This window comes from Ovis aries, chromosome 13, assembly GCF_016772045.2.
Source record: "Ovis aries strain OAR_USU_Benz2616 breed Rambouillet chromosome 13, ARS-UI_Ramb_v3.0, whole genome shotgun sequence".
Lineage (NCBI taxonomy): Eukaryota > Metazoa > Chordata > Mammalia > Artiodactyla > Bovidae > Ovis > Ovis aries.
In genome coordinates, this window is record NC_056066.1 from 3,348,200 (window position 1) to 3,367,779 (window position 19,580).

Sequence of the window (19,580 nt, forward strand, 5' to 3'; positions counted from 1 at the left end):
CACCAATCCCCCAGTCACAGACATACCCCCACTCTTTAGAGCAAGACAAGAGCTGGGAGCATTAGGGAGTGGGGATCGTGAAAGTGATTAGAAAAAAAAAAAAAGGTGTCTATCACATGGTTTTGCTGCCACTGTGCCAACTGCCCATTCGCCAGGTCCCTATAGGTGACCATGAGCTTGAGCTTAGTGGTCCCTGAAGCTGTTCTTCAAGTGCTGAGGATAGCAAATTTAAGAGGAGATTGCCAAGGAAACACATGAGACGTGTGTGTGTGCGCGCGTGTGTGTGTGTGTGTGTGTGTGTGTGTGTGTGTGTGTGTGTGATGCTACAGATCTGAAAACACACAGACCTCTGCCTTCTAACAAACTGGCCTATTTAAAGGAAAGGTAGGTTTCTTTCTACCTCCACCAAGGCAGCAGAAATACAAAGATGAGAACAGGGGAGAAGGTGCTCTTGTTTGTCTCCACATGGAAATCCTTTGAGAGGTGCTGCTTGGAGACTGGAGACTCAGGCCCTCTGCTGGTTCCCCGGGTTTCAGGCTTCCGTGGGTGCTCAGCACTGCATGCAACATGCCTCCTGCCCAGCCATCAGTAAATGAAAGCTAATTAAGAAACACTAGACCTGTTTTACTTTTGGTAAAGGTTACAGGTTTATCCTGATGGCGCAAGCCTTTCTGATTACTAAGCTCCCACATCCTTACAAATGAGGTTGATCAGAACTTCATATAATATATGCCCCTCCCCAGAAGCCAAAGAGACTGGTATTATTAGCTAGGTTGAGAAAGCTGGGGCTCAGAGACATTGATAAATTTGCCCAGAGTTACCCAGCAGCTGAGTGCCAGAGCCAACAGTCCACCTCGGCCTTTCTGACATCACAGCTACAAACTACGATGTACTCAGTGTTTCCACAAGGTTACCACCTTATCCTGGAGAGCTGATCCCAGCCACAGAGGGTCACGGGAATTTTGTTTCTGCTCATCTCAAGGTTCAGGAGTGGTTTGGTATAAAAATTGCTACCAGTTTCCTAGATCCCTAATTTCTAAAATGGAGACTTATGCTAAAACACAAAGCATTTACAACTCTACATTATATCATAAGAACTTACTCTGGTGACTAACATGGAAGAAGAGGTGGGCAGGGGAAGCAAGGGGCCGATTGGCTCTGGAGGGAGCACTCTCGTTACCTGTAATTTGCACCACACAAGATTTCAAGAGCATAACCAGAAAAATGCACAGGTCATGTTTCACCACCAAGGACCCATTCTTCTTTGGAAAAATTCCTATGCATCCCCCCACATAAGCCCTCTGGACAATCTGTGATAATAACTGAAAGAGACTAAAGAGTTTCTGTCTTTTACTTCTGAATACAATAGAATATCTCAAATAAAAGTCCATACTGTATCATTCCATTTGTATACAATTCTAGGAAATGCAAACTCATTTATAGTGACAGAAGGCAGATAAGCCATTGTCTTAGCACCGGGAGGGAGTGGGGGGTCGCAGGGTACAGTGTGATGGAGTGAGTGGGTGGGTAGGATTACAAAAGGCCTGAGAGGAAACTTCTGGGGGTGACGGATATGTTTATTTTCTTAATCGTGATCATGGTTTCCTTGGGAGTATGTATCAAGATGTCTCAAATTGTGTACTTCAAAGATGTGGGATTTTTCTGTATGCAAATTATGCCTCAATAAAGCTGATACAAATAAAATAAAAATAAATAAATGCAAGGTTAAAGGAATTCTAACCCGGAGCCACATTCTTCCATTCCAAACGTGGGTGGTGTGTATCTTTAAGAATGCTTCATGGGTAGACGGGTATCTAGCTCCACTGTAAACTAGGCAGCGAGGCACTCACGTGGCTTTTGGAGAAGCAGCGTAATTCTGTGCCCTCCTGTCTGAGCACTGCTTGCAACTCAGAAGATTGCTGAGGCATGGAGACAGTGAGTGTGGACCATTTAGAGCTTCCCCTAGTTGGGCACAACAGCGTGTATACATAGAAACACTCATATGGTCAAACCTACTTCTTTCCAGGTTCCGTGGCCAACCCGTCCCTGACGCCCCGACCCAGGCGCCCCGCCAGCCCACACCGCTACCATGGCCGAGGACGCGGACATGCGCAATGAGCTGGAGGAGATGCAGCGGAGAGCTGACCAGCTGGCTGATGAGGTGATAGAACCCAGCCCCAGGAAGCAAGCAAGAGATGGGCAGCCACGTAGTCTGTTTTAGTCAGGCTGAGGTAGGGAGAGAGCTTCTTCTCGTGTTTCAGAAGAAGCAGCACTGATTTCCTATATAGCTAAGGCCTCTGCAGACAGGAATGGGTTGGTTAGAAAACTTACATGAGATCAGTGACTGAGCCCAAACTCCCAACTTGTAGAAATCCAGAGAAGTCAAGATCCTCTGAGAAAAGCAACGTCTCTGGATGTCTTACAGCCAGCGGTGTGCAGGAAATGGCTCACTTCTGAAAGCTGGTTGTTACATTGTCCAGAACTTTGCAAGCTGGTATTAAAATTGAATTATATAAACTGAAATTAAATAGATTCTATTAAAATCAAAGGTAATAAATACTTAAATCTCATCACATCCTAATGATTTTACTACAATCTATGCTTTCAAAGTTCTTGGCATGTGCAGTATCTGTAGTGTGAGGATATAGTCTACCAGTATGTGACCACTGAACCTTCCCAAGTGTGACACCATGGTGCACTTAGAAATCAGAGAGCAAAAAATATTTAGACCATGGAATCTGCAAACACTAAAAATCGGGACTTGACCTATTGTTTTGTTGATCCTCTAGACTTAAAAAAGTGGAAAAATATTAATAACAGGTTAAATTTTGAAGGATGAACATCCACAGCCATTACACTATAAAACACACAGACACACAAAAAAACAACTGAGCAAATCCTCCAGTATTTGAAAACTATGATTGCCTTCAACAGAGAAGCCACTTGCATCATTGACAAATGAATAGAATTGCAACATACATCTTCCTTCACTTTGCTTTTATTCATTAATGTAAATGAAAATATCAACCAGTGTTCATACCAGAGCTGCACTTGCTGTCTTCATGCTTAGCTGTGGACACGAGAGTTCAGCAAAATAAACAAAGCTTTCTGTGAAAATCCATTGGCTATATGGAATTTGCAATAAAGAGTATTATGTATTTTATTATTAGTGGTAAGTTTTATGCTATTATATAAATAGCATCCTTTATATCATTTATATTCATCCTTTATATCATGAAAATAACACTCTTTTTTTTTTCTGGTGAGCCTATTGTTAGGCATTTACCAGCACACCACTGCTTACAGCTCTTCTATTTCGAAAAGCAGCCTGCTGACAGTTCTTCCCAGAAAGTGAACATGCTTCATGTTCCTGAAAACTCTTGTCCCAGATAAGTTTGTCACTTAAAAGCACAGCTTTTGAGAAATCACAATCATTGCTGAATTCTAATAATTTCAAACGAACTGAGAAAAAAGTGACCACACTATGCCCAAGGGACCAGTGCTGAATTCATTTTTTCTTATCTCAGAACCGAGATAATTATAGCTGTTTCCTGTAGGCTAGTCATTTCAAACATGCTTGATTTTTTTTCTACCCTAGGGCAACAACTTAATTTGTACTGATAAGACCTTCCAATTGTGTTTGTAGGAGCTTTGTAAGAAACTTGATGTTAGATTCATCTCAATTCATGAAAAACAACGTCTTTAAAATTCAATATTCTTCATCCAGGGGGACAAAATTAGTCCTCTGAGTATTTGAGATAATTTTTCATGACTCCTCCACATGCAAAATTATCTTTTCCGGATTGCTTTGTCTTTGATATCAAGAACAGCTTCATATGGTTCTGATTTTATGACAATCAGCTTTAATGTAATTGCTTTAAGGAATCTTATTATGTAGAAAGCCTGATAGGAAAGAGATTGAAATTGTGTTTCTGTTACAAACTTCAAAGAACACGTGATAGTGGCCCTATGTGTTTCCCAAGTGAAGAAAGTTTTCTGATCTTCCTAGACCTCTGGATCCTGCACTCATAATATTTATGTTTTTTTGTCTTAGTCTCTGGAAAGCACCCGTCGTATGCTTCAACTGGTTGAAGAGGTAAGGAGTGACCATATTTCAAGATGTACATTCCCTTTGGCTGACGTATTCTTTGCCTAGGCCCTTTGTCTTTCCCTTGGCCACCATCCCTTTGATTTCAGTGTGAACGTAGGTACCAGAAAGCTGCATAAGGCAGGAGCTGCTGTATTTAAGCTGCCACGTAGACATCAAAGTATTCACTCTCCCTCCAGCCCAAGCTAAGTCTGGAAAGCAGAGGAAAATGGTATTTCCAAGTAAATAAATGCTCCCAAGAAATCTTAAAAACATATCAGAGTGATATTTTTTTTAATATACAAAAGAATTGTCCACATAAAAATCCTCATTTGTACTGATTTTGATGCCTCTAAATTGCATCTAATCTTGGCTTTCTGTTCTGACTTTAGCCACATGTATGACTTCTAAAAATATGGCTCCATAGAGGCATCATATTTTCAAAAATTGTTAGATTTAGAGTCAGGAACTAAAATTCATGAAATAATAGGAAAATTCCTTAATAAAAGGAAGCATTAAGTCTAGTCATGTAAATATAGAAGCTCTTTTTTCATTCCCGACTCTAGACTGAACATTCATTTGCAAGGCACGGTTAATGAATCCTTGACTATTTTTAAATGGGTAAAATAGGGCAGATAGCAATAATGGAATCAAAACGGCATTTGCAATAAACTCTACTTATTCCAATTTGGGAGAGCAGCAGTCAACCAGGAAGAATAAATAGATTAATTGAACTTGTCCACTGGGAGAGATGAAGTGGAAAAAGAATGGGATGAGCTATATTTATCTTAACTGAATAAAACAAGTCTAATCGTTTTTATTCAGTGAGATGCTGTTTTAGCTATGCTTTGAAAATGCTTATCAACGTATGAATTCATGTGTGGTTATCATCTTCAGAGATCTTGGGGGTTTTCTAGCAGAATGATTCAATGAGCCTGCTGGCCTCACGCTACTGTTAATTGCTTCTGCAATGACATGAAAGGAGGAAAAGATAAATTTTATAAGGCGAAAGGGAAGGGCAGCCATCTCTCACACTATAGAAGCCATCATTTCCTCTTATTTCTGCAGCTTCAGATTCTCAGCTAAGAATGAAATAAAGCTAAATGTGACTTTTCACAGGAAGGGGAGGAGAAGGTGGCAGCCAAGAACTTGGAGGACCCCCGGGAGGGTGGAGGCGGACTGCTAAATGAAATCTGTTGTCATGAAAAATGATAGTGTGAGCCTGCAGTGTAACAAAAATTGGTCCCACAGGAAGGCAGGCCAGCCAGGGGCCAGGGGCCCTTGGCAGGCACACAAGGAGGCAACCTTCACTCTCTTAATGAAGAGAAATGTTTTCTTTGCTCCATCCTGGGAACACCATTCATGCGGAAATACTTGAGGACCAAGAGGAAAGCAGATATACTAAATCTAAGAGTTCTGGCAAGGCTTTCCAAATAAACGTGTTTCCCCTCAACCTGTTATGAGAACAAGTGAAAGGAATAAATCTGAGTAACATTCCCACGTGAGCTATCACGATGACTGGAAGGAAGAGAGCTTGGAAGTCAGCTGATGTCATTATCTTGATATATAGTGATACATCTGTATGACCTTCAACTGTGGCCTCCAAGCTCATATTTAATGTGTGTGTATGCACGTGTGAAGCAAATTTCTAATCTACAGAAACTATCACCAGTTTGCCCTCCTGTGCAATGTTGGAACACTGCCTAGAGCATGACGTGATAGAGAAATGTCTCCAGTACACCTTTCCCCCTGCCCCTCCCCAATCTGAGTCCTTGGGCTGTGCACACTTCTCTTTTATGTGTCTTCTTAAATTGCAGGCAGTGTTGGCCAGTCTTGGAAAAGAAACATCTGCTCTAATTCTCTAATTTATTCTGGAGGAAAACATCTCAAAAGCTTTATTGATTGAAGTAGGATTCTCAAATCATACATTTTTGTTTCTCCTAAGTGTTTCTGCCAAGCATAAAGTTGCATCTTAGATCAGGGGATAAAGCAGATGGATGCTATTTCCTACCTCTAATGAGAGAGAGGAGGTTATTAGACTTTCGATCCTTAGGAAGTTATGAGCAAGGCATAATGAGACTAGATTGATTGCTCTTATATCCTCCTGGGTTATTTTATATTGATGGTCAGATGCCTCTTATGTCTAGGGCATTGGCTAGTCAGATGATATTCTGCTTTTCAATCAAGAAGGAAATTCTCTTTAAAGAGAATCAGCGTTAAATATTCATCAAGGACAGAAATCATTAGGAAAATTCGAGCATTGAAGTACCAGAATCTTGCCCATGATCCCAAAATACATCAGTGCCATATAATTTGAATTGAGCTGAATGCTTATTGAAATTCAATCTTAAAGACAGGAAAGGTTACTCAGCTTGTGAAGTCTCCCTGAGGTAAACAGTTCCACTTTCAGTGGAATATAGGACTTTGTGCCATCCCTCATGGACTTCAGGTTACAACAGAGTGGAAGCATGGAGGCTTTCTTTTTAATAGAAGCTACCGTGAGCCTATCAAGGACAATGTGAAGTCACACGGAGGTCAGTGGAGAAAGTTCAGAAAAGCTGAATACCATATACACATAAAAAGATTGGAATCACATAGCACTTCATTCTTAGGCTAGAGCTGGGAACTGGCTGTTTTGATGGATGCATTTCAACAAGTATTTATGGAATGCCTGACTCTGGGGGTGGAAGATAAAAATGGATATCATGCAGGAAAACTTATGAAAATAGTTCTCCAAAGTCAAGACTCCACCTGCCTTAGGAGCATAAAGGAGGGGACAGTGAATTCTAGAGGGAAAGTCATAAAACTAACTGCAGGAAACGGTGTCTACACATTAATGCCTTGGGCCATGAAACTAAACCAGGAAAAGCCAAGCTGCTGTAGGGCAGGCTGATCCTAAAGCCCCACACAGCTTCATGCCGTGGTGGTTACTGAAGGCTCCCCAACATTGATGGGTGTTTTAGCATCTTTTCTTTTCATTCCAACTTATCTTTTGAAACACTTTGGCCACAAGAAGAAAGTAAGTATTCTAAAGCTATGTCTTTATTATGCCATACTTTCTACTGAAGGGGAAGATCAGGCTGCACAATTATTTTCAGGCAGACAGATGGGAGGGTGTTTTGGAACTCTAGCGATTGAGAGAGTACCAGGACTGGCCTAGTTTTAGCTCAGGTGTATTGGACTTTGGAGAAAGCATTTCAGGATGACAAAAGAAAGACTTTAAAATGTTCTATAAACATTGTCTTAGTTCATCAGCAAGGGAAAAATAAGACAGAGAAATAAAAGGTAAATAAAAAGAAATGAAAAAAAGAAGTCCCTGACATCTCCAACTACCCCTGTTAGTAGGTAGACCGGTTTCCCAGGAATCTCAAACAGGAACCAACAATTGAACTAAGACAAATATAGAATCATCTCCTCTCCCTCCTTGCTATTAAAACATAATATTCGTCTTCTCAGGCATGTATTTGTCTGGCCCTTATCTTAGTTCCAGGGGCAGAGTAGAAGCCTAATAACCATTTAGTGAATGAACAAATGAGTGAATGAACCAACCTAGGAACTTCCCAGTTTTATTTAGCATCTCTGTCCTTGTCTGAAACATGGGGAAGCATCTGCTGCTGCTGCTAAGTTGCTTCAGTCGTGTCCGACTCTGTGCGACCCCATAGACGGTAGCCCACCAGGCTCCCTCATCCCTAGGATTCTCCAGACAAGAACGCTGGAGTGGGTTGCCATTTCCTTCTCCAATGTGTGAAAGTGAAAAGTGAAAGTGAAGTCGCTCAGTCGTGTCCTACTCGTAGCGACCTCATGGACTGCAGCCTACCAGGCTCCCCTATCCATGGGATTTTCTAGGCAAGAGCAGTGGAGTGGCTTGCCATTGACTAGACCAGTGCAAGTGCGCTGCATGAGGCAGGGCACTCAAAGCCCATGCTCTGGGACAACCCAGAGGGATGGGATGGGGAGGGAGGTGGGAGGAGGCTTCAGGATGCAGAGACATATGTGCACCGGTGGCTGACTCATGTCGATGCATGGCAAAAACCACCACGGTATTGTAAAGTAATTACCCTCCAATTAAAATAAGTTAATTAATTTTTTTTTTTTTTTTTAAAGAAAACATGAGGAAGCATCTAGAAAGGTCAAGTGACTGTTCCCCAGTCTCAGTTGCTGGCTGAGCTAACACAATCTAGTATTCCTGACTTTCAGATCTGTGCTCACTGCTTCTATTCTCCCAAATTGGGGCATATCTGGATTGTTCAGTGAATCATTCCAACAATGAAATATTGAGCGCCAAATTGAACAAAGAGGAAATTATACTTGCAGGGCTTCATATAAAATAAATGAGTAGAGCCAAAAGGGTTCCACAGCTGAGAGCTGGCTTGACTAAACTGAAATCATTCATCTGTTGCCCACCCTCTGTCCCCAATAGAATGGAACAGAGATCTCATACATGACCTTGAGTTGAGTCCTCACAAAAGAAGATGCTCCCTAAGATGACCCTGTCCTCACCAGAACTTGCATTATCACATCTGTATGTCTGAATGAAGCCATCTGCTTCTTAAAATTTCTTCTCATATGCAATGGCTAAAATATTCAGAAAAGGGGCACAGAAATTAAAGTAGCCCGCCAGGCTGCTCTGTCCATGGGATTCTCCAGGCAAGAGTACTGGAGTGGGTTGCCATTTCCTTCTCCAAGGGATCTTCCCGACCCAGGAATTGAACCCAGGTCTCCTGCACTGCAGGCAGATTCTTTACCATCTGAGTTACAAGGAAACCCCCTGTTAAAGTGTGTAGATGAATTTCCATTTATAGTGCATTGAAGAACGAGGTTTTGAAGTATCTTCTGGGGTCTAGAATCTATTTGCTAGTATACGTCCTTGCACCAGCCAGCATTGATGATCTTGCTCAAAATGCAAAATCTTTGGCTCTATCCCAGTCCTACTGAATCAGGATCTATATTTTAATAAGATGTTTCCTATGCAAGGGATTCACGTGCACATCAAAGTTTGAGAAGCAATGATCTAGAAGCTTCTTACGGTAGTTGGTAATGATGATATTTTAGTTTGCCCAGATATCCTGCTATAGATGTAGTTTGTGAAGGTGTTTATTTTAGTGACCCGATTGTAATGCTGACTATCGGCCAGGCACTGTTCTAGCACATGCTGACTGTTAATTCATTGAATTCAAGTAACAACTCAGTAAGATACGAACTATTATGATCACTGTATTATAAATGAGAGAACCGAGGCCCAGAACAGTCAAGACCCTTGCCCAAGGACCCGTAGCCAGGAAAGAAAATCACCAGGATTCCAGGGCTGAGTCTAGCTTCAGAATCTGTGCTGTCAATGACTCTTGAAGTCACACTGAGCCATTACTCTCAAAACTATATCCTGAATTGGCAGCTAAAGTTTATTAAAATGTGTTCAAACACTAGTTCAGAAAGATACATTCGCCCCAGTGTTCATAGCAGCATTATTTACAGTTGCCAAGATATGGAAATGACCTAAGTGTCCATCAACAGATAAATGGATAAAGAAGCTATGGTATATATATACATAACGGAACACTATTCGTCATAAAAAAGAATGACATTTTGCCATTTGCAGCAACATGGATGGACTTGGAGGGTATTATGCTAAGTGAAATAAGACAGAGAAAGACAAATACTGTATGATATCACTTTAATGTGGAATTAAATACACAGCAAACTGGTGACTAGAACAAAAAAGAAGCAGACTCACAGATGCAGAGAACAAACTAGTGGTTGCCAGTGAGAAAAAGGAAGGGGTTGTATAGGGATAGGGGGAAAAGGGACTTTTATGAGATATATGAAATCAGGTGTGTGAACCTTGTGAAAATTATACAGCACTGTAAAGAATCTTTCATTCAATTTTTTTTTTAAAACAAAATAGTCTTTTCTGTCTGGGAACGTTAACTGCACACATTTTCTGAAATGGTGAGTTTATAAAAGCTCACAGAAATAATTTTCATTGTTTTAATTCTATTGGAGTTGAATCATTGAAGAACTATTCAAACAAAAACAACAATCCAAACCTTCTGTTGACCTCCAGTAACATCTCTCTCTCCCCTAGTTTACTATAAACCAGCAGGAAATAAAAGGAGCCATGAGAGATGTGTTATTTTAGAATTTATTCCCAGGGCTGCCATGAGTGCTCCTTGGAAAACCAATGAATCCAAACTGTAAGCAGTACCATTTAATACCTATCCACAGTCACCCTGTGAAATGGAAGGTCTTTACTTAACTAGTTAGAATTCCTGGAAATGATGATTCCTAAGTATGAGCAATACAAATATCTCTGCTCCTTTTCCCACCCACCACCAACTCCCACTTCCCTCCACCAAATAGTTCAGGGCTGTTGGACATATTGAGATCACAAGGAGTGAGGTGTGGGTGCCTCTTATAGACTTCTCCTGACCCGAAAAACTGCAAGAAAACTTGTGGATGAATTATTTTCTCACACTATATTGTTGTGCAGAATTTTAGATTTCATTAGAAAAAGCCCTTATCTCTCATCTTTCAACCCCTTTTCTAAATCTTGTAGAAAACCTCTCCATAGAGAAAAATAAATGGAAGATTGAATTTCTTTTTGAGCTGTATTTCTCAACCTTTGTGATGCAGTCATCTCTTTTGATAACCCTACAAATCTCACCCCATCTCCCACACAAGATTCCACACACATCTTCCCAGTGGACCACCCTTTACCAATTCGCTGATGGAAACTTTCTGATATATCAAGCCAGAGAAGTTTTAGTCTCAAAGATTTTGAAAGACTTTTCTTTCTGTGGTTGGTGTTACCAAAACGATAGGCATTTTATTTTCCAGATATAGAATCATAGTGTGATATTATATGTGTGTATTCCAAGTCCATGTCAAACCCCAACCCCAGTCTTACCCCTTGGAGACTGAGCTGTATCCCCTCTTCTATCTGAGAATCGCTGAATGATCAGGTCCATAAGTGACCCACTCCTGAGTCCCTCCCCAGCCCCTAAGATTCTTTGCCATGTTTCCTTCCTCTTTTTCCTTTGATCCTTCTTCATTTTCCATTTCTAGGGCTCATTGTCCCCTTACTGATTTCTCTTTCTCTCTTTTCTCTCTCTCTAACTCTTTTTCCACTTTGCTACCATTATTGGAATGTAGAGTAAAGATGCTGGTATCAGGACTTTGGTTATGTTGGATGAACAAGGAGGTAAGTTCAGATTTCTTCAGTAAGAACAATTCCTCCTCTGAATAAAATGCATTTAAAAATGATTTGTGCATCCACAGGTGGTCACTGCATGTGCTATGCACATATATATATATAAGTGCAAGAGTTCTGGTTTTCATCTTATTTTTTTGTTCCTTTCTCTCTTAAAGAAATTGGTATATGTATAGCAATGTCTTCATGGTTGAATAAATGGTACTGCACTCCCTGTTACATGTGTTGGGGTAAAAGAATTTTGAAGGCAGAAGTCATTTGTTTGGATTTTTTAAATGATAATATTTTGGACAGTTTGGGGATTCTCCCCCTTAGCCCCAATATTTCCTATAAATTTGGTGTTCTTCTAATAATTCCCACATAGAGTGAGAGAATCATGTACCATGTTGTCCATTTATTTTGACCATCCTAATTCAGCATCTGGCTGTTTTGATTTATAAGTCATTATGAGAGTTCCTTAAATAACTAGAAGCTTTTTTAACAGATCGTAAACTGAGGGAAATCATTGGAAAATGGAAAATTGAACCACTTAAAACATTTGAACTTTTTCATTTAATTATAAAAATAGGGGCAGTGAAAATCAGAGTAACAGCATTTTAGTATAGCATCTTTATAGTCTACAGTGGAATCTAGAAGGGAGTACTAACATTTTTCCCTTTGACTTATTTGTCTAGTCATTCAGAGATGCTTTAATTCTAGCTAGAAGTTAGTTGCCTGATTCCATTCCAAATTCTTATCATAACAAACAGATCTGGCAGGAATATTTTCTCTTTATTTGTATTTAATGTCAGCATTAGAAAACTCTCAGCAATCATGAGAAATTTTTAAATCAAAGATAAAAAGGTAACATTTATTTAAAACATGGAACATCATAAACAAACTCTAGGAATAAATCTCAAATTGAGAGGAAAATTGCCTTAATATGTAAATCATCAGCTTACATGTAGATGTATGAAACTATGCTTTACCCAACAACAGTAATAAGATGCCACTCTTTAGCTGACTGGCACAACTTTTTTTAACTGATAATAATCAATACTGTGACTATGTCAGGAAAACAGAAATCCTCAATCTACATGCGGGCATTGTTGATTGATACAAACGTTTGAGAGTAATTTGATAATATACATGCATTTTGATGTGCACCCATCTTTCGACCAAGATATTCCACTCCTAGAATTAGATGCTGCAGATATTCACTGACAAATCTGTGAGGAAAAATAAACATGCCTTACCTATAATACTGTAAAACTGGAAACAACCTAAGTGTCCGGCAGTGAAGAGGCCAACCGCATCAATATGGTATGGCCATGAAAAAATTCTGCACAAAGTGTCACAAACATTGCAATATATAATATAAACCTTTATTTACTGACCTCTGAGCAGTTGGGGCACGGACTGGGAGGGGCTGAACTACTCTTAGGGGTCCTCTGAGAAACAACTGCTAGGAATCAATTAGAAGTACATTGGTGAAGAGGAGATGAGCAGAAGTAGGCAGGGAGAATCTTCTGTGATGTGGGCCTGACACTTTTGAGAGGGGAGAGTATGGGTGGAGGCTTGGGGAGGAATCTCATACTGCAATGCTGCGCTGAGCAAGTCTCAGCCAGACTGATGCGCAGCCCAGGAGCAAAGACAACCCGGTGAGGCAACCCCATGCTGGGCAGGATTGCCCCCAAGCTAGGGAATCATGCTCAGTCATTGGCTGGGAGCATCCCAGAGAGGGCGTGGCCTCCATGTAAATGTGGGAGATCATAGAGATGCCACAGCTGGAGGTGTCTCTAACTGAAGGGTCCCTCTTGGAAGGAGATCTGAGCATACCCTCATGGCTGTCAGTAAAGACATTTGTTTCTATATTATTTATTTGTATTAAATTTGTCCAGTAAACATACACTAACCAGTTTTTTAAAATCAAGAGAAAAGTTCTTTTAAAAAAACAACGAACATCAATCCCAACACTTGCCCTCTCATTTAAAAAACAAAAGTAAATTGCAAAATTAATACAAAAATAATGAAGTATAGTAGAGTTGTATTTTGAAGGGATTACAATAGCTAGAGCAGTCTTCAGAACTCCTCAAATGAATTTGCTATAAATCTTAAGACTTGCTGACTTAATCTGTATAGCAATGTCCCAGACTTTGAAACTCAGGATGCACTGTCACTGTGATTTTTTAAGAATTGCATTTAATTAGGCAACATGTGCCCATATAGAAGAGTAGTACTTCATTTCTAATGTTAAATTGATACATATACACTCAAGAAATACAGAGTTCTACCTTATTAACTCTCTTTAGTTAATGATTTGCATATGAAAGGGGTAGAAAAAGAAGCATTGCAATAGAAAGAAAGATTTGAAAAAGGTTCAAGATAATGCCATTTTACCCCTAACTATAAAGCTTTGACATGAAGACATGCAAAATAATACATAAAATCTGAAGTAAAAAAACATAGTAAGATATTGAGTTGCAAATTACATTGTACTTTGATGAGGAAAATCTAGAGACAAAATTTGCCAAAATCTCCAAACAAATGAAAAAGCAAATTATTCTTAAACATAAATGATTCCCAAGAATATCTTTATATTATTCTCAGAGAAACAAAGCAAAAGTGCAGATATTCCCTGCAAGACAATTAATGTTCTCAGCTAAGACATTTCAGTTATGGCTGCATGGCTAAATTCTCTGTTGAACATATTTCCTAGGATAACCTGGGTTTTACCAGATGCATGATGGATAATTGATACAGATGAGAAACACACAACTGTAAACATTCAAAAGTAGGTGGCTTCTGCCTGGTCTTAAGTGGTGTATGTTCCATTTATACTGTAAGAAGAGATTAGGATCTTTTTAAATGAGTCAACAACTATCTTCTCTGCCATTGTAAATGCATTTGAATGCTGTATATGCTGTATTTAGTTGTTTAGATCAGTAACTGCTTTAAAATTTCTCTCCAATTTATGCTCTACTAATTTTATCTTTGCCTGAACACCAAAAGTGTTGACTGCTTCTCCCCTTCAGCTGCACAGAAGTCTCAAGAAACAGTCATCCTCCTAAAGAGCCATTCCAGGTTGCCCTGCTAAATGCTTGAACTCAGAAATCCCTTACGGGATTCTTGTTTCATGCTCAGGAATCCGGAGGCCGTGGAACACTGAGCATGGCAGCCAGCCCTGGAAATGTACCGCGTCCTGGGATTTTTCTGTTCTATGAACGAAATCCCCCGAAATACCCTTACCTCTAATGTGGGATGACTCAGACTTTCACTTCCATATCTCTTGTCCCCTTTGTTGGTTTTTGTTGGGTTATATGTTTGTTTAGATGCTGAAAATGTGGCTCTTGGGAAAATCCAATGGGAAAAACTCCAAACTGGACAGTGAAATCTTTGGCCACTGCCTGGCAGGGTAAAGGCAAAGTAAACTGTCATCCAGAGAGTCTGCCAACATTTCTAAATGGTTCATGGCCCTGCAAGAGAGCATTTGTGAAAACATCCCTCTTGCTAAAGTCCCCTCACCAATCTCTCTTATGAATGACTAAAGCTGCTATTGTCCAATATGGTAGCCACTAGTCAAGTGACTATTTGAATTTATTTAAATTAATTACCATATGTTCATCAGTGCTCAGGGAAATTAAAATCATATACTCAGCATCTGTAACTGGATACACTCATGAAGGCTTATACATTCAGTCTTCCTGTTCTTCTATTTTTTTCTTACTAGACTGACGATTCTAATGGCCCCATGCTGCTTTACTTAAGTAATATTAGTAGAAAGTGAAAGTTGCTCGGTCGTGTCTGATTCTTTGCGACCCCATGGACTATACAGTCCATGGAGTTCTCCAGGCCAGAATACTGGAGTGGGTAGCCTTTCGTTCTCCAGGGGATCTTCCCAACCCAGGGATCAAACCTAGGTCTCCTTCATTGCAGGCGGATCCTTCACCAGGTGAGCCACAAGGGAAGCCCAAGAATACTGCAATGGGTAGCCTATCCCTTCTCCAGCAGGTCTTTCCGACCCACGAATCAAGCCAGGGCCTCCTGCATTGCAGGTGGATTCATTACCAACTGAGCTATTAGTAGAAACGATATCTAAACTTAGATCCCTAAGCATCCTGCCATTGGTGGATCCTCACAAATAACCAGTCATCCAAATATCATGGCAGAAATAAGAAAGAACAATTTCTTGCCCTGACATATAGTGTGACGTACTGGAACACCTCCCCAATCCAAAATGTTATTTCCCTCCCAGTCTCCAAGAGTAAACAGAGAACAGTCAGAAAGTAAGTTTATGGAAGTAAGGAGCCAGTCAAACCTGAATACTGCATTGCATAGTCTCTCAGGTGTTGTTGTCCATGTCAGAAAAGAATGAGGATATGGATTGCTTTCAAGCATTTCCTGAGAAATATCTTCACAGAAATCACTGAAGTGCTGTGAAGTCCCTGTACTCCAAACATATTCATAAACATAACTCAATTACACTCTAAAGACTGATACTATTTGGGGTACCTACTACGTGCCATGACACTGAAGAAAACAGACAAAAGTCCCTGACTTCATAGCATTCACATTCTAAGAGGGGACAAGAAAAAGGAAAGAATGTTCTCATTAGAATATCTGTGACAAAATTGTTCCATGATGTTTTTTCAGGATTTGACTTCAGTTCAGTTCAGTCACTCAGTCGTGTCTGACTGTTTGCGACCCCATGAATCGCAGCATGCCAGGCCTCCCTGTCCATCACCAACTCCTGGAATTCACTCAAACTCACGTCCCTTGAGTCGGTGATGCCATCCAGCCATCTCATCCTCTGTCGTCCCCTTCTCCTCCTGCCCCCAATCCCTCCCAGCATCAGAGTCTTTTCCAATGAGTCAACTCTTCGCATGAGGTGTCCAAAGTACTGGAGTTTCAGCTTCAGCATCAGTCCTTCCAATGAACACCCAGGACTGATCTCCTTTAGGATGAGATCTCCTTGCAGTCCAAGGGACTCTCAAGAGTGTTCTCCAACACCACAGTTCAAAAGCATCAATTCTTCGGAGCTCAGCTTTCTTCACCGTCCAACTCTCACATCCATACATGACCACTGGAAAAACCATAGCCTTGACTAGACAGACCTTTGTTGGCAAAGCAATGTCTCTGCTTTTGAATATGCTATCTAGGTTGGTCATAACTTTCCTTCCAAGGAGTAAGCTTCTTTTAATTTCATGGCTGCAGTCACCATCTGCAGTGATTTTGGAGCCCCCCAAAATAAAGTCTGACACTGTTTCCACTGTTTCCCCATCTATTTCCCATGAAGTGATGGGACCAGATGCCATGATCTTCGTTTTCTGAATGTTGAGCTTTAAGCCAACTTTTTCACTCTCCTCTTTCACTTTCATCAAGAGGCTTTTAGTTCCTCTTCACTTACATTGTGTATAATGATACATTCAGCCAATATTGGTAGATATAAAATAGTTTTCAGAATCAACTGTTCTGAAATAGCTCCAGAATTCCACTTTGCTATGATCCTTGCTGTACAAGCTGCACCCCATGCCAGGAGCCCACTCTCAGAAATAGGGTTCTGACCCTGCCTGTATGTTTTCATTCGGATTCTCTGGTTCAGAAATCTAACACTTGTGCACCAATTTACTTGTATTTATGTTATTTTCTAATCCCTGGAGACACAGTGAGTGGGGCTCCTATATTTTGCTGAAAGTACTGACTTGAGGAGTCCCCTAGGAAGGGCAAGTACCTGAATGCATGTCCGCACGCCATAGCCTTGTATGTGCCAGCTTATCGGTCGAGCCTATATTTGCCCTCTCTACCCACATACGGGAATGTGGGCCTAGCTGCCCACAGTCCTCTTGGTTTCAAGCACTCTTCTGGGCCACTTCTGCTCCTCTCTGATGAGGGCAGACTTTCAAGAACCTTGTCCTGACCAGTGGGGAGAATGTGGAGCTTCAGAGCAAGCCAGAAGGCTGGTGGAGGTGGAGCTCCTCCAGAGGAGAGATGCTCTGCTCATCTCTCACAAGTTGAATGAGAGCAACTAAGATTCAGGGAAGATCACTCAAATGAACTTGGGAGACTTCAGATTTTTGAAGCAATGTAGAAACCAGTATTTCAAATTGTTCTTTACAATTAACGCCACCCACAGTGAACACATCAAGAGAAACCTTTACTTTGATAATTCTGGGAGGCGAAATCTTGCCACAGGTACCACTTTCATCTCCCACCAGACACCTGCATGTCGTAATGAGCCATGCTGAGTGGTGCCACCCAAGACGGATGGAGCATGGTGGAGAGGTCTGACCAAACGTGGTCCACTGGAGGAGGGAGTGGGAAACCACCCCAGTAGTCCTGCCTTGAGAACCCCATGAACAGTATGAAAAGGCAGAAAGATAGGACACTGAAAGATGAACTCCCCAGGTCGGTAGGTGCTTAATACGCTACAGTGGAGAAATAACTCCAGAAAGAATGAAGAGATGGAGTCAAAGCAAAAGCAATACCGATTGTGGATGGGACTGGTGATGGAAGTAAATTCCAATGCTGTAAAGAGCAATATTGCATAGGAACCGGGAATGTTAGGTCCATGAATCAAGGGAAATTAGAAGTGGTCAAGGGAGATGGCAAGAGTGAACGTTGACATTCTAGGAATCAGCCAACTAAAATGGACTGGAATGGGTGAATTTAACTCAGATGACCAGTATATCTACTACTGTGGACAAGAATCCCTTAGAAGAAAGGGAATAGCCCTCATAGTCAACAAAAGAGTCTGAAATACTATACTTGGATGCAATCTCAAAAATGACAAAATGATCTCTGTTCATTTCCAAGCCAAACCATTCAATATCACAGTAATCCAAGTCTATGCCTCTAACAGTAATGCTGAATAAGCTGAAGTTGAATGGTTCTATGAAGACCTACAAGACCTTCTAGAACTAACACCCAAAAAAGATGTCCTTTTAATTATATAGGCCTAAAGTGCAAAAGTAGGAAGTCAAGAGATAGCTGGAGTAACAGGCAAATTTGACCCTGGAGTACAAAATAAAGCAGGGCAAAGGCTAACAGAGTTTTCCCAAGAGAACGCACTGGTCATAGTGAACACCCTCTTTCAACAACACAAGAGAAGACTCTACACATGGACATCAACAGATGGTCAATATCGAAATCAGATTGGTTATATTCTTTGCAGACAAAGATGGAGAAGCTCTATACAGTCAACAAAAACAAGACTAGGAGTTGACAGTGGCTCAGATCATGAACTCCTTATTGCCAAATTCAGACTTAAACTGAAGAAAGTAGGGAAAACCATTAGACCATTCAGGTATGTCCTAAATCAAATCGTTTACAATTATACAGTGGAAGTGCCAAATAGATTCAAGGGATTAGATCTGATAGACAGAGTGCCTGAAGAACATGGACAGAGGTTCATGATATTGTGCAGGAGGCAAGGATCAAGACCATCCCCAAGAAAAAGAAGTTCAAAAAGGCAAAATGGCTGTGAGAAGACCTTACAAATAGCTGAGAAAAGGAGAGACGCAAAAGGCAAAGGAGAAACGGAAAGATATACCCATCTGAATTCAGAGTTCCAAAGAATAGCAAGGAGAGATAAGAAGGCCTTCCTCAGTGATCAATGCAAAGAAATAGAGGAAAACAATTGAATGGGAAAGACTAGAGATCTCTTCAAGAAAATTAGAGATACAAAGGGAACATTTCATGCAAAGATGGGCTCAATAAAGGACAGAAATTGTAGGGACCTAACAGAAGCAGAAGATATTAAGAAGATGTGGAAAGAATACACAGAAGAACTGTACAAAAAAGATCTTCTTGACCCAGATGACCACGAAGGTGTGATCACTCACCTAGAGCCAGACATCCTGGAATGTGAAGTCAAGTGGGCCTTAGGAAGTATCACTAAGAACAAAGCTAGTGGAGGTGATGGAATTCCAGTTGAGCTGTTTCAAATCCTAAAGATGATGCTGTGAAAGTACTGTACTCAATATGCCAGCAAATCTAGGAAGCTCAGCAGTGGCCACAGGACTGGAAAAGTTCAGCTTTCATTCCAATCCCAAAGAAAGGCAGTGCCAAAGAATGCTCAAACTACTGCACAATTGCACCCATCTCACACGCTAGCAAATTAATGCTCAAAATTCTCCAAGCCAGGCTTCGACAGTACATGAACCATGAACTTTCAGATGTGCAAGCTGGATTTAGAAAAGGCAGAGAAACCAGAGATCAGTTGGCCAACATCCACTGAACCAACAAAAAAGCAAGAGACTTCCAGGAAAACATCTACTTCTGCTTTATTAACTACACCAAAGCCTTTGA

At 40.7% G+C, this 19,580-nt stretch overlaps 1 protein-coding gene across 2 annotated transcripts in view; it reads left to right on the forward strand.

Moving 5' to 3' along the window:
• The window catches only part of SNAP25 (synaptosome associated protein 25), an 87,542-nt gene that overhangs the window by 51,900 nt on the left and 16,062 nt on the right, over window positions 1–19,580 (forward strand). For both annotated transcript variants that reach the window (XM_004014155.5, XM_004014154.5), the window contains exons 2-4: window positions 2,027–2,161; window positions 4,055–4,096; window positions 11,237–11,285. In XM_004014155.5, coding sequence (XP_004014204.1) covers window positions 2,090–2,161; window positions 4,055–4,096; window positions 11,237–11,285 — 163 coding nt within the window. In that variant the 5' untranslated portion in view covers window positions 2,027–2,089. The remainder of the gene's footprint in view (window positions 1–2,026; window positions 2,162–4,054; window positions 4,097–11,236; window positions 11,286–19,580) is intronic.